Genomic DNA, 16,210 nt, shown 5'->3' with positions numbered 1-16,210 from the left:
CTATCTGCTGATAAGCAACTGCTTGCTAAGGTTATGGTTAGGGTTAGGGTAAGATTTAGAATAAGGATTAGGGCAGGGTTCACCAAAAGGCAGCCCACAGGGCCAATTTGTCCCATGGCTGATTTTATTTGGCCCCTCAGTTTTCAGAGCAAAATAAATAAATAAATAACATTCAGTGCATTCAGAAAGTATTCAAACCCCTTGACTTTTCCCCCATTTTGTTATGTTACAGCCTTATTATAAAATTTGAAATCTTTTTTTCCCGTCATCAATCTAAACACAATACCCCATAATGACAAAGCAAAAACAGTTTTAGATTTTTTTTGCAAATATATTAAAAGTCAAAAACTGAAATATTACACTTTCCTAAGCATTCAGACCCTTTACTTAGTACTTTGTTGAAACAACTTTGGCAATGATTAAAGCCTTGAGTCTTCTTGGGTATGACGCTACAAACTTGGCACACCTGTATTTGGGAAGTTTCTCCCATTCTTCTCTGCAGATCCTCTCAAGCTCTGTCAGGTTGGATGGGGAGCTTCGCTGCACAGCTATTGTCAGGTCTCTCCAGAGTTCGGGTTCAAATCCGGGCTCTGGCTGGGCCACTCAAGGACATTCAGAGACTTGTCCTGAAGCCACTCCTGCGTTGTCTTGGCTGTGTGCTTAGGGTTGTTGTCCTGTTGGAAGGTGAACCTTCGCACCAGTCTGAGGTCCTGAGCGTTCTGGAGCAGGTTTTTATAAAGGATCTCTCTGTACTTTGCTCTGGTCATCTTTCCCTCAAGCCTGACTAGTCTCACAGTGCCTGCCGCTGAAAATCATCCCCACAGCATGATGCTGCCACCACCATGCTTCACCGTAGGGATGGAGACAGGTTTCCTCCAGACGTGACGCTTGGCATTCGGGCCAAAGAGTTCAATCTTGGTTTTATCAGACCAGAGAATCTTGTTTCTCATGGTCTGAGAGTCCTTTAGGTGCCTGCAAACTCCAAGCAGGCTGTCATGTACCTTTTACTGAGGAGTGGCTTCTATCTAGCAACTCTACCATAAAGGTGCGATTGGTGGAGTGCTGCAGAGATGGTTGTCCTTCTGGAAGGTTCTCCCAACACCACAGAGGAAACTCTGGAGCTCTGTCAGAGTGACCATAGGGTTCTTGGTCACCTCCCTGACCAAGGCCCTTCTCCCCCGATTGCTCAGTTTGGCAGGCCCGGCCAGCTCTAGGAAGAGTATTGGTGGTTCCAAACTTCTTCCATTTAAGAATGATGGAGGCCACTGTGTTTTTGGGGTCCTTCAAGGCTGCAGAATGTTTTGGTACCCTTCCCCAGATCTATTCCTCGACACAATCCTGTTTCGGAGCTCTACAGAGAATACCTTCGACCTCATGGCTTGGTTTTTGCTCTGACTTGCACTGTCATCTGTGGGAACTTATACAGACAGGTGTGTGCCTTTCAAAATCATGTCCAATCAATTGAATTTACCACAGGTGGACTCCAATAAAGTTGTAGAAACATCTGAAGGATGATCAATGGAAACAGGATGCACCTGAGCTCACAGCAAAAGGTCTGAATACTTTTTTCTAAAAACCTGTTTTCGCTTTGTCCTTATGGAATATTGTGTGTAGATTAATGAGGGAAAAAACTATTTCGTAAAATTTTAGAATAAGGCTCTAACATAACATTTACGTCATTTAGCAGACGCTCTTATCCAGAGCGACTTACAGTAGTGAATAGATACATTTCATACCATTTCATGCATTTTTTTTTTTGTACTGGCCCCCCGTGGGAATCGAACCCACAACCCTGGCGTTGCACACACCATGCTCTACCAACTGAGCCAAGGGGTCTGAATACTTTCCGAAAGCACTGTATAATGTGAAATAGGACAAATATAAGCGCCCACCTAATATATTATTATTTATGTGACTCCCTTTCCAGCCTCGTCATCAGTTGGCATCAATGCCCCCCACAAGCCCATCCCAGGAAAAGCTGCGTCTCCACCCCACCCCACCCCTCTCCACTCCAGCTCCCAGCAACAGAACAGGCCTGGGGCCTGAAGCTGACTGAGGCATGGGCACTGGTGGAGCCAGGGACTCTCTGTCTCCATAACCACCAGCACCCGCTTCCAATTCAGCAGCTCTTTGAACAATGGCTCTGCTCTCAATCGGTCCAGTTTTCCATTTCTTTTTCCAGTGCTTGTGCAGATCGCTGCTCGCTGCTCTATGCCAGGAAGCTTTTACCCGGAACGATCAGTGGCATTCCTCACTGTAATTCCTCTCAGGGTCATTATTTACCCAGAAACAAGGGCCAGATATTGTTAGTTGTCACTTTCTCCATATCATCTTTGAATAAGTGCAGAAAACCTCTCCTTCTCCTCCTGCTATTGGCTACAGTAGTCAAAATGTCAGTCTTTTCCTATTGAAATCCTTTCTAACAGCTACATGTCATCTTAGGCTAATCTGTAGTTGTACTTTTATAAACATCTTGCTAATGAAGAAGTAAGAGTCCAAATCTAGGAGCGTTACATCTTAGAGAACATCTTTATTTCCTCTTAGATTCGATGAAGTCTCCTGTCAGTATCAGTAAGCAACTGAAGCCATGTTTTCAGAAACAAGTTTTAGCTAGTCAAGTGAGTGAGCGCTTTAATTACAGCTGTGATCCATGAGGCATGAGAGGAAAGAAGGAATAAAGAAAAAAAGTTAAACAAAAGCAACAAACAGGCACGGGAAAACAAAGGTTGGACGACGACAGGGACTTAGCAGCTGTGATTGAGTTTGACCATAGATGGGCTCAGCAGCTTGGTATGGAGAAGTAGTGGAGTTTGGGCATCAACAACACCGCTCCATTTTCCTCTATTTTCCTGACCTTTTATAGAAGCAGCCATGTCACCTCAGATTGCAGCGAATCCCCCTGCGGATGCCCCAGGGGATGCCACTCACTAGCAGAGGGCACAATGGCCGTTTGTCTTGGAGAAGGTGAATGGTGTTGGGAATGTCAAGAGCCAGGGGAACATAACATTTGGGGAGGAAGCCCTCCCTGATTAGACCTGCTTTGAACTGTAATCATAAGCTCTTAACGAGCTCTGGGTCATCAGAGAGCCTGCCTGCCTGTTGTACAAAGCGAGGTGTGCACAGGACAAATTACGCTTCAAAGCCAAACTCTGAACTTGAAGTTAACTTTTGAATCTACATGCCGCTCAGACGATGCCACTCTCGTCTTGCTGCTATTTTCAATTTTGCCACTGAAATCGGCTGTCATATTTGATTAAAGAAATCAACTACAGCGAATACAGTTATGTGCTTATTCCAAATGCTCTAGGAAAAACCTAAGGAAGAAAGACAATCCAGGTCCAAGCCATATCTCAATCTCAGGACATGGAAGGAGGATGGAGTTATTTGAATGAATTAATAAATGAAAGAGAGAAAGAGACAGACAGAGAAAGAGAGAGAGTGACAGAGAGAGGAAGAAAAAGCATGAGTGAGAGAGAGCACAAAAGAGAGAGTTCTGAATCTGACACACAAACATGCCTCAGTCTGGGATTGGAGACACAAACAAACAGGAAATGGAGAATTGGAAACGGGGGCAGCTGTTTCAGATCAGGGCCCATGGGAGACATGAGACATTGGCATCTCTTTTACATTTTGGGAGCGGAGAAGCTCTCCGTCTGGCTCCAATCGGGGCCACTGAACATCATCATCATTATTACCACCATGCAGCTTCAAATACAGGGCATGAGCCAGCAGACAGGGGTAGACGACACACAGAAGACGATACAACTATATTTTGGGAAATGCTGTATGAAAACACTTTACATGAACATAAATATGGGACAATTATCCAGGGGATGGCAGGAGTCCTCGGGTTTGAAGGGAGACATATGCATACTGTATATATCCTGCAGTATGTGTACTGTATATGTACGGAGGTCTCCTGTAAACACGAGGCAGACTAACCTGCTCTTTATCCTTCGTCACCGCTGCCTCAACTCTCTTATTACAGTTACTGTATTCAGAAGTGAACTACTGTACCATAACACCATACTGAGCTAAATAAGATATATGATAATCCTAAGTATTTGAAAGAAAGTCTGTTTTTCTCAATGTTTACATATAATAACATACATTAAGGGTCAGACATTCCCTAGTGATAATTGCGGGTGCTGACTGCTGAGTGCTGGTGGACTGACTGAGTCTCAGTAGGAGGTTGACTCTGGCTGTGCTCGGACACTGTGGGGTGTCAATTCCAATATCACGGTCACCATGGTGGCTTCAAAGCCTCTCAATGGTCAATACATAGCATCAGCAATCCAGCGTTAATATACATAATTGGTTCTGACAGGACCCTGCTTAGTCACAATGAGAACATGTCTAAGAGGCTGATGGACTCAAAAGCTTAACACCCACCTGAGTGATGCACTGCAATCTCACTGGGCCAATACACTGTGTGAGCTGTAGTAAAGTAGGTTTTTCCATTACCACCAGCAAAGTAGCATCATTAGACTCTCTGATGAAGAAAGGGCATTTCAGATCATAATCACAGAATCCTTATGGGGATGATTACTTTAAATAGGAACTTTGCCCCCAACTTTGTGGCTAGCTTCTCACACACACAGAACTTGAGCTCCCTTCTCTAGGCAAAGCCCACTCATGTTATGGTGAGATCATAGGTGGTCTCATATACTGTAACTGGTCTCATAAGGGGAGCAGTCCACCCACCCACCCAGCCACCAGCCGGGCTGCCACCAACAGGCCCAGATACAGTGAGAAAACTGATGCCAGGCAGGCCGAGAGAGAGTTTATTTATCCTTGGAGGGAGCTATGAGCAACACATTTTTCAACCTTATTAAATTCCCCACAAGGCTCCAACTGAAGCTGCATATCAAACTCATCTGGAGTTCATTATGGTTTTGTTAAATCGTTGGACATTTAATTTATGATCGGCAATCTATGATCGGCAGAATCCACCCTTTCATATACAGTGCATTCGTATTCAGACCCCTTATTTCCACATTTTGTTATGTTACAGCCTTATTTTAAAATTGATTAAATAAAAAAACATCCTCATCAATCTACACACTAACCCATAAATACAAAGGTAAAACAATTATTATTTTTTGCCCTCAAAACACTGAAATATATAAGTATTCAGTATTCTTATTTATATAAGTATTCAGACCCATTGCTGTGAGACTCGAACTTGAGCTCAGGTGCATCACGTTTCTTTTGATCATACTTGAGATGTTTCTACAACTTGATTGGAGTCCACCTGTGGTAAATTCAATTGATTGGACATGATTTGGAAAGGCGCACACCTGTCTATATAAGGTCCCACAGTTGACAGTGCATGTCAGAGCATAAACCAAGCCATGAGGTCAAAGGAATTGTCCGTAGAGCTCAGAGACGGGATTGTGTCGAGGCACAGATCTGGGGAAGGGTACCAAAACATTTCTGCAGCATTGAAGGTCCCCAAGAACACAGTGGCCTCCATCATTCATAAATGGAAGAAGTTTGTAACCACCAATACTCTTACTAGAGCAGGCCGCCCTGGGCCAAACTGAGCAATCTGGGGAGAAGGGCCTTGGTCAGGGAGGTGACTAAGAACCCGATGGTCACTCTGACAGAGCTCCAGAGTTCCTCTGTGGAGATGGGAGAATCTTCCAGAAGGACAACCATCTCTGCAGCATTCCATCTGGTAGTGGCTAGACGGAAGCCCCTCCTCAGTAAAAAGCACATGACGGTCCGCTTGGAGTTTGCCAAAACGCACCTAAAGGACTCTCAGACCATGAGAAACAAGATTCTCTGGTCTGATGAAACCAAGATTTGGCCTGAATGCCAAGCATCACATCTGGAGGAAACCTGGCTCCATCCCTACGGTGAAGCATGGTGGTGGCCGGATCATGTTGTGGGGATGACTGGGAGACTAGTCAGGACTGGGAGACTAGTCAGGATTGAGGGAAAGATTAATGGAGCAAAGTACAGAGATCCTTGATGAAAACCTGCTCCAAAGCGCTCAGGACCTCAAACTGGGGCGAAGGTTCACCTTCCAACAGGACAACAACCCTAAGCACACAGCCAAAACAACGCAGGAGTGGCTTCGGACCAGTCTCTGAACGTACTTGAATGGCCCAGACAGAGCCCGGACTTGAACCTGATCGAACATCTCTGGAGAGACCTGAAAATAGCTGTGCAATAACGCTCCCCATCCAACCTGACAGAGCTTGAGAGTATCTGCAGAGAAGAATGGGAGAAACTCCCCAAATACAGGTGTGGTAAGCTTGTAGTGTCATACCCTAGAAGACATGAGGCTGTCATCACTGCAAAAGGTGCTTCGACAAAGTCCTGAGTGAAGGGTCTGAATACTTAAGTACACGGTCCCGTGTGGCTCAGTTGGTAGAGCATGGTGTTTGCAACGCCAGGGTTGTGGGTTCGATTCTCACGGGGGACCAGTACGGAGAAAAAAATGTATGAAATGTAGGCATTCACTACTGTAAGTCGCTCTGGATAAGAGCGTCTGCTAAATGACTAACATTAAAAAATTAAATTAAAATTATTAAAAAATTGCTTTGTCATTATGGGGTATTGTGTGTAGATTGATGAGGGGGAAAAAAACAATTGTACACTGCATAACAATGAGAGGCACCACTGAAGAAAAAAAACAAGATGCACATACCAATTTAAGACTTGGGAAAAGGGAATTGTGCTCATGTATTGGGAGATTGCGCTGAATGTTTTAGTTGAAGAATTGTTCATATTGTTCTATATCCCATTATTTCTAAAATAACCTATTTTAATGAGTGGAGAATTTGGAGCAATCCTCATAAATCAATATTTCTGCTGTTTCCTCATTAATCCATTGGCTAGTATTCAACTGGACGGACATTTACAGTATGACTGACTGCTTTAACGTTTTGCTTTACATTTGTACCTGGAGGGACACTTTCACCAGACTAACAATTATGATTTATGACAAACAAATGGATCCATGACAACCCTTGACAATCCATGACAATCCCAAACTCAAGGTGATATCCTGCGTAAACTAGAGAATATATGCTGACGTGTCAGTTTTTGCTGGAGCAAGGGGCAGTTATCCACACGGTTACCTTGACAACTACTTACGGAATGTTCACATACCATTTGAATGCCTGAGCAAACCGCACTAACTAATAAAAAGGTCCATCTCTCCTGGCCAAAATCCCCCCATAAAGCGAGTGGGGCCAGCAGCGTCCCCGGCTCGATGTAGAGTGAGCCCAGCCCAGGGGCCTGGGAGGCAGGCAGGGGAAATCTGAAGTGTCCCAGTTAACTTTTCCACTTCAGGGGAAAGAAAAACAACGGTGCTGATCAATCAGTGGGGATGTGGAGAGGCATGCTGCCCGCCGAGGGGCCACAATGGACCCTGGCTTAATAGGCAGAGCGGCCAGAGCCCACGTGAAAAGGCCTGGCTCTGTCAGCTCACAGCCCTCACTCTGTGGAGAAGAGAAAACATCCCCCCTCCCTCGCACTCCACTCTCCTGCCTCCACCACCCCCACACTGGCTTTAGCCTGCCCGTCAGACAGCACACCCCAGGCCTGCCAAGCCAGACAGCAGCTCTGCTCATGTCAGACCTGAAATAGCACATCAGTCCCGGCGATGTCTTCTCAATCTGTTTGGATATGGTGGTGGGGAGGAAGAGCGGGGAGACTGGGGGAGACAGCAAGGAGGAGAGGGGAGACTGATTGAAGGCTAAGGTATATTTTAGACGTTGATCTGGAAGAGCGCTTTCTGAATATTTTTATCTCAGGCTAAAGAAAGCAATTTCAAGTAAAAACCTTTGACTTGACTTGAACAACATCTAGTGACATTCCTACTGCTGTATGCCAAGCCGCCATCTCTCTGTTCCACAGCAACAACCACAACTTTGCACTCCAACCTGCCACACCCCCCAAAATAGACTGGGGTGAAACCAGCGGCTTGTGTGAAGGCTGGCCTGCTGCGAGCCTGCCTGCCCATCGGGACGTACAGTATGGGTGGAAGGAGGGATAGATAGACAGATAGATGGAGGGATGGGTGGATGCAGGGTTTGTCCTCCCCTGGATAAAGAGTTTAGTGGGGACCATGGTGAGTGTCACAGTGCAGTTGGCCATCCCCCAGTATGATGGTTTATACAGTAACCATCCCGTCCCCGACACAGGATGAGGCAGCCCACCAAGGCTACCCTCAGGAACCGCAGAGTGTAGAACTGGAAACCCAGACCGGTGATCCTGCCCCTAATGGCCCAATGACGAGCCATGTCTTCTGAAAAAGAAGCTTGGTTTTGGCCTGGCTCGTCCCAACAGGGATGCTGTTGTGGTCACTTCTTGATGTTATGAACAGACGCGCTGCTTCCTACTGATTCCTGGAGGTGGCCAGCAGCGGGGCCAACTCAACTACAGCTCCAGGCTTGGCTCAGGGTATCCTGGGAGGAATCCGGGACCTGATCCAACTGTCGTCTTTAGTAGGCTGGCCTCTTCCTTTTGTCATGGTGTGCCGGTCCAGCAGATTGGCTAGCTAGTAGCTAGCACAGGGCAAAAGCAGTCATGTGCCATGACAAAATGTGGCAAAATAAGATACTACTACTAAGCTTACTTAGATTGCAGGAACTTTCCATGTTCTGTATTTCAATACATGGAAATGATCTCCACCCATCAATTTGGGAGCCAGGCTAATGAAACATCCAACCCAAAACAAAATTAAGCTTTTTTGTGCATTAACATTACTGTACATTTGATATCTTTATCAAGCCATTATCTAGCCCAATGGAAGGCCATTGTCATCAGTAATGGTGGCTGAATATGGGTCTATACACAGCTACTGTACTGTATGTTCTGGTTTCAGCAGGAGCCAGATCTCTGAATCCATTGTGCATGAGTGACGTATGGTGCTGTCAACTCTGCTCAGTCTCCTCATCGTTCCAGTGTGGGTTTCTGGGTCGGGTACAATGGGTATCTCTGTGCTGGAGCTGGTTGTATCGTATAAGGGAGGGGGGTGATGGTTCTGGGGAGTTGTTTGGGAATGGCGGAGGCCCTCCCGTGTCCCAAGTGTCCCTCTGCCCCTCTCCACCTTCCTTGCCCATCTCCTAGAGCTCCCCAAGCGCCCCATCACACAACGGCAGGCCTTGTAAGGCTGGGGAAAGCCAACACCAGCCTCCCAGAGGCCCTGCCATCTGAGCCACTATTGTACAGGGCATTTTCTCAGGATATCCAACACTCCGGTAAATGGGCGATCCAGCACATCCCAGTTTCCTCACTTGGAGAGCCAAAACATGGGTGGAAAAGCCTTTTAGACGCTTTTCAGAGTGGCTGATCACCTGATACAGCAGTACTCTGTACCTCTCAGGCGGGACAGAAGGCCTTGTCAGGGGAGCGGAGGCCCCGCTGCTCACAGGGCTGCAGTGTTCCTGCCAGCAAGTCGAGAGCAGCACAACACTACAGCACAGTGTGTCCATGCAGGCAGGGCACTCCTCTTCCCAGCCGTATACCCGCCGAGCATACTGAAAGGGCTCCACTCACTAATCCCACATCCTGGGTGGGAGTCTCGTCTCCTCTTTCAGACCAGAGAGGCCTCAACTGGAGGAAGAGCCCCACCAAAATCCCCACTCATCCACCGGTGTGGATCATAGTTAACAGAAAGCTGTCAGGCTTTGAGGAGAGGACAGAGAGAGCTCTACAAGACAGGCTCCAACCAAGCCACAGTGGAGGTGGAGTGGGTGAAGTGGTGACTGAGGGCTCCCAAGGTACTGTCTGTAAACAGTAGGTCAACCCTGTCAAACCACAGCAAGGAGAGGACACTAATACTGTTAACATGTGTTAGATGTACAGGTCTGACAAACAACCAAAAACATATATCTAGCATGTCATGTCTCTTCAGTTCAAAAACACAGTAGTGTGTGACTCCAAACATTTGGTTAAACAGGGAAAAAAAAAAAAACAAGTTGATACTGGAGTGAGACAGAAGGAATGTGATGGCTCCCAGAGGGGGTGAGAGAGGGGAAATGGATTCCAAACTTGAGATGAAGAATGAGGGAAAAGGGTGAGCTTATCCTGAAATTGTCCGAAAAAGTTGTGAGCAAAGATTCCAGATCCTTTGGCCCACCTGCCTTCATAAATACCACAAACATGTAAGGTCATCTCAGAGAGCCACGAATGACAGAGGAGCATGTAAGTCAGTGCATTCATTAAAGGCTGCTGATAAAGCTCTCAGACAACTAAATAGTTCTTAATAGTCGACACTCCAGTCTGCCTGGGGCGTCTGTGATACATAGCTTCTAAAGTTCACAAAGAACATCTCATAACACAACAGTGTCCTTAGGAACGGTCTGCTATACACGGAGATCCAATCAGGAAACTGATTCATGTCTGCACAGACAGGCGTCTCTGCACCCTCCCCTGCTCAGGACAACCTTTTGGAGTATGCCAATATGCCATGCACAGCTAATACTCTTAAATCACATAAGATAGAGGGACTGAATTTGACTGAAATTGAAGGAATGCAGCTTGCTACATAAGCTGATTTATTTCCCAGTCAAAAACTCCTGTTCTAGAAATAGGACAGACATACCACAAAGGGGAGAGGATTGACCAGACCTCCAAAGGAGTGTTGACAGACAGCTTGATAGTGATGATAATTGTAACATCTGTCAGCTATGTGCTCTCAGAGAGATCATTAGAGTATACTGAACAGTACAAGTTACTTGGCTGGCGGCGATGGGACTAGACTCATCATTAAAATAACTCAAGAGAATATCCCATATCAGACCAGAAGTTTCAGATTTGCCTCTGCTCAAGTCATCTGCCCCTTAGATGAAGAGCTGAGTTCAATCTTCATTTTCCAGGCCAAAGAGGCCATATTTATCTAGCTCCAAGTAATATTCACAGAACTTTATAAAATTAATGGAGTTACATTCCCTGTCTCCCGGACATTAAAGGTCTTGTCTGTTTTTCCTGCTCTGTCATCTCCCATGTTGTGTCTTCTGTAGGGCCAATGCTTGGGACTGGGGCCATTAGCCATAGCTGGAATATCTTATGATGAACCTTCCCACAACATTCTCTCTCCTTTGGCTCAGTTTCCAGACGGCTCTTTTAGTTGCTGGAATAGTAAATAAGCAGAGTGAATTCATGAAGAAATCAGCTTATATCCCAACCCCATATTTTACTGCTAGTGAGACAAGTGAATATTGCACTAATGAGTCTAATATACTGTAGCAAACCACTAAAAGGTCAAGTCTATTGTTTTACTGAGAGCTAATCATTCTCATCCTTACATTGATATTTGAACAAACCATTTCCAGATTGTATTCCAACGTAATGTCAGATCTTTAAAAAGTGACCTTTCAGTTCCCCGGCAATGAAAATATCAAATGATGTCTGCATCCTGTCTTTCTTGCTGTGAAGCGTCTACATTGTAACGTACAATGGCCTTGGAAACTTCAATCATCAAGCTGTGTAGTTCTTCGGAGGTCTACGTTTACACTGATGGGTTACGTCCAGTGAAACAACACAGGAAGTAAAGGGTCTGCTATGGGACCTTGTCCCTGAGTATGAGACAGACCTACCTGTGACAGTGGTCTGGACAGTCTGTGACTAGATGTCTTCTCTTCTGGAGACCACGAACGCAGCTGGATGCTATGAAATGACAGAGAAAGATTACACTGATAATGGTGTTTGCCATCTCATCCAAAATAACGATAATGGTCTCAATCAAAATACTTCACTTGACCAAAATGTAATGAAAAGTGTTTCAAAATGGATATCATAAACATGGTATAACACTTCTCATTACCTTTCATATTCATTTATAAAATGTGTGTGTTTAGGGTCATAAGATCAGATTTACTAGGTCTCAAGATTACTAGAACAGGAATAGATAATGATAGTCAAACAGCCCTAGAATTTTTTACATTGAAATGTTAGTAATTTAGCAGACACTCTTACCCAGAGCGACTTACAGTTCGTGTGTTCATTGGTGTGTTCACATATCACAGTGATAGGAAGTACATTTTTTCCCCAATAAAAGTGCTACTAAGGGGGAAAAAAGTAAAATGCGAGTGTTTGTTCACAAAGGCTTTTTACATGTATTTTAGGGGGTGGGGTGGGGGGGGGGTGCTTTATGATTATTTAAGATACTCTTTGACGAGGTAGGGTTTCAGATGTTTTCAGAAAATGGGCAGGGACTCTGATATCCTAGCTTCAGGGGGATGCTGGTTTCACCATTGGGGTGCCAGGACCGAGAAGAGCTTGGACTGGGCTGAGTGGGCGCTGCCCTCCCATTGGGGTGGAGGGACAAAAGACCAGAAGAGCAGTTCTGTCTTGTCAAGGTTGAGCTTGAGGTGGTTGGTCGACATGAAAATTCAGATATCTGCCAGGCACGCAGATATGTGTGTTGCCACCTGGGTGCCAGAAGGGAGGAAGGAGAAAAGTAGTTGAGTGTCATCCGCATAGAAATGAGAGACCATGTGAGGATATGACGGTGCCGAGTGACTATGTATAGAGAAAAGACGAGAGGGCCTAGAACCGAGCCCTGGTGGACACCAGTTGTGAGAGTAAGTGGTGGAGACACAGTTCCTCTCCACATCACCTGGTAGGAACGGGCCTGCCAGGTAGGATGCAATCCAAGAGTGTGCAGATCCTGAAAAGCCCAGCCCTGAGAGGGTGGAGAGGAGGATCTGATGGTTCACCGTGTCAAAGGCAGTGGATAGATCTAGGATGATGAGAACAGAGTAGAGTCAGCTTTGGCATTGCGGAGAGGCTCTATGACACAGAAAAGAGCAGTCTTAGTTGAGTGACACATCTTGAAGCCTGACTGATTAGGGTCAAGAAGATAAGTCTGGAAGAGATAGTGAGAGAGTTGGTCAGAGACAGCCCGCTCAAGTGTTTTGGAAAGAAGGGATACCGGTCTGTAGTTTTTGACATCAGTGGAGTCAAGTGTTGGTTTCTTGAGTGGGGGAGCGGCTCAGGCCATTTGAAGTCAGAGGGGATGCAGACAGTGGTCAGGGATGAGTTGATGGTGGAAGTGAGGAGTGGGAGGTCTCCAGAGATGGTCTCCAGTCGAGCGGGAAGGTTGTCGGGCGGCCGGACCTCACTAGTCGCAGGATTTCATTTGGAGAGAGGGGGAAGATGTCAAGGCGTTGGGTAGTTTGTCAGGCATTCGATTGACCCAGAGCAATATAAAGGTTTGAACTGTGACCTACAAAGTGACTCAGGAGAATAGCAGCTAGGCCTACAGACAGAGCAGAGTGGTGAACATTCCACAGCCTGGCCCTTTGTTGCTGTGAATTAACAGGGGGGAATGTGATATGCTGTGCACATCCTTTGTTACTACCACACAATCCCATGGCTCCATTTTCTGCCAGTTACTCTTGTACCTATTCACTCTGGTCCTGTGTAGGACTCAAAGGAGCACTTACAATAAGTGGATGCTCTAGTAGTCTACCCTACCCTACCCCCATCTCCAACCCCAAATTATTTAAAAGCACCTGGATAACTGCGGTAACCTACTATCACTGACCATCCATTCAGGTATTCACTCTTCTATTCTCAAGCAACACATGCATCTCCTGGTCCTTTAGAGGGAGGTCAGATTGCGGTGCTGGTGGATGCTGTAGCATACCTCTTGGTGCCGGTGGGTGTGAGCCTCTCTCTCTTCCCCTCAGGACTGGACGGGGCCTCTGGGGAGTAGAGTCCAGGTGACAGAGAGGCTGGGCTGGAGATGGAGTACTCTCTGTAGTTCTGGTTCTCATCTCGACTCACCAGCACCGCCTCCTACAACAGAACAGGGCATGACAGACAGTCAGCATGATTAAATGTTTTGATGTATTTATCCACACATAACTGTGACAAACTGCTTTATCCATATTCCTAAAATAACTTGTCTTGCAACCATGTTTAAGAAATTGATTCATGATATAAATAAAACATTTGTCTCCTTGCACTTTTAGTGGGTGTTCAGACGTTGTTGACAAGGTGTTTGAGATACAGTATCAGTCAAAAGTTTGGAAACACATACTCATTCAAGGGTTTTTCTTTATGCTTACTATTTTTTACATTGGAATAACACATGGAATACGTAGTAACCAAAAAAGTGTTAAACAAATCAAAATATATTTTATATTTGAGACTCTTCAAAGTAGCCACCATTTGCCTTGATGACATCTTTGCACACTCTTGGCATTATCTCAACCAGCTTCACGAGGTAGTCACCTGGAATGCATTTCAATTAACAGGTGTGCTTTGTTCAAAGTTAATTTGTGGAATTTCTTTCCTCCTTAATGCATTTGAGCCAATCAGTTGTGTTGTGACAAGGTAGGGGTGGCATACAGAAGATAGTCCTATTTGGTAAAAGACCAAGTCCATATTATGGCAAGAACAGCTCAAATAAGCAAAGAGAAACGACAGTCCATCATTACTTCAAGACATGAAGGTCAGTCAATACGGAACATTTCAAGAACTTTGAAAGTTTCTTCAATTGCAGTCGCACAAATCATCAAGCGCTATGATGAAACTGGCTCTCATGAGTACCGCCACAGGAAAGGAAGACCCAGAGTTACCTCTGCTGCAGAGGATAAGTTCATTAGAGTTAACTGCACCTCAGATTGCAGCCCAAATAAATGCTTCACAGAGTTCATGTAACAGACACATCTCAACATCAACTGTTCAGAGGAGACTGTGTGAATCAGGCCTTCGTGGTCGATTTGCTGCAAAGAGCCCACTACTAGAGGACACCAATAAGAAGAAGAGACTTGCTTGGGCTAAGAAACACGAGCAATGGACATTCGATCGGTGGAAATCTGTCCTTTGGTCTGATGAGTCCAAATTTGCAATTTTTGGTTCCAACCGTCTTGTCTTTGTCTACGCCATCTCATCTGGTTTGCGCTTAGCGGGACTATCATTTGTTTTTCAACAGGACAATGACCCAAAACACACCTCCAGGCTGTGTAAGGGCTATTTGACCAAGAAGGGGAGTGATGGAGTGCTGCATCAGATGACCTGGCCTCCACAATCATCCAACCTCAACCCAATTGAGATAGTTTGGGAGTTGGACCGCAGAGTGAAGGAAAAGCAGCCAACAAGTGCTCAGCATATGTGGGAACTCCTTCAGGACTGTTGGAAAAGCATTCCGGCTGAAGCTGGTTGAGACAATGCCAAGAGTGTGCAAAGCTATCATCAAGGCAAAGGGTGGCTACTTTGAAGAATCTCAAATATAAAATAGATTTTGATTTGTTTAACACTTTTTTAGTTACTACCTGATTCCATATGTGTCTTCACTAATATTCTACAATGTAGAAAATAATACAAATAAAGAAAGACCCTTGAACGAGTAGGTGTGTCCAAACTTTTGACTGCTACTGTACATGATTCATAAAACTCTTCAAAAAGAGGGCAATACACGTCAAGGCATAATGAGAGCTGCACATCCTGAGGTAAGTAAATACAGGTTTGTGGAAATCAGATATGTAATATCCCCATGTTAGAATGATGACAGTCAGTATTCTTTCCTAAGCCTTGGGCCTGGCATGGGCTTGTATTCTGCCAGTGTTACCACGGAGACCCAGCAGTAGTTCTGTTGCCCTATAGAACACAGGAACATCAGCTGATTTACAGCATCCTCTGGTTCTTCTCCCATGTTTCCACTGCCACAGGGCCACAGAGTTATCCTAGAGTTATGGAATATCTCTACAGTCACACTAGGATGTCTCATTCCAGCTCATCTGGACCTCTAATAAATCATTGATAAGCAGACACCACGCAATCTGTGAATATGAAGCAGACCCAGCGTCTGCATGGCTCTCAGGCATCAGCCATGAAACAAAACATTAGGACAGGAATAATCATGTAGAGATATGATCCTGATGTAACAAGATAGAGGATACTAGGATAAACACTGTAGGAAAGAATGTCTCCATAGGTCACTCAATGAAGGCCTAAGGACTTTTAATAGGCCTTACATCCATCCTATGCCCATCAACAAAGTGCTGATTCACAAATGAAGTGTTTAAATTATATTACAGTGAAACTTTTCAGCATGAAAGCTGTCCTAAAGGGGATTTACAGACCAAAGATGGAAGCTCCTGCATAAGGAGATAGATAGAGAGCATGAGTGACTGACCTGGAAGCGTCCAGTGAGCTGTTCTGGGGTGGTGGTTCCATTGGTCTGTTCAGGGCTGGGGGGCTCAGGCCTGTAGAAAGAGACACGCTGGAGTTTAATGGA

General features: G+C 45.3%; 1 protein-coding gene across 2 annotated transcripts in view; it reads right to left on the bottom strand.

Annotated features, from left to right (window-relative positions):
* pdli2 (PDZ and LIM domain protein 2) overlaps window positions 1-16,210 on the bottom strand; it is a 62,230-nt gene that overhangs the window by 10,002 nt on the left and 36,018 nt on the right. For both annotated transcript variants that reach the window (XM_014171377.3, NM_001139803.1), the window contains 3 exon segments: window positions 16,109-16,178; window positions 13,613-13,764; window positions 11,559-11,628 (listed from right to left, as the gene is read on the bottom strand). In XM_014171377.3, coding sequence (XP_014026852.1) covers window positions 11,559-11,628; window positions 13,613-13,764; window positions 16,109-16,178 — 292 coding nt within the window.

This window comes from Salmo salar, chromosome 24 (genome assembly GCF_965601325.2).
Source record: "Salmo salar chromosome 24, fSalSal1, whole genome shotgun sequence".
In the NCBI taxonomy this organism is placed as follows: Eukaryota; Metazoa; Chordata; class Actinopteri; order Salmoniformes; family Salmonidae; genus Salmo; species Salmo salar.
The sequence above is the reverse complement of the archived record's forward strand: the minus strand, read 5'-3'. Positions and strand labels throughout refer to the sequence as shown.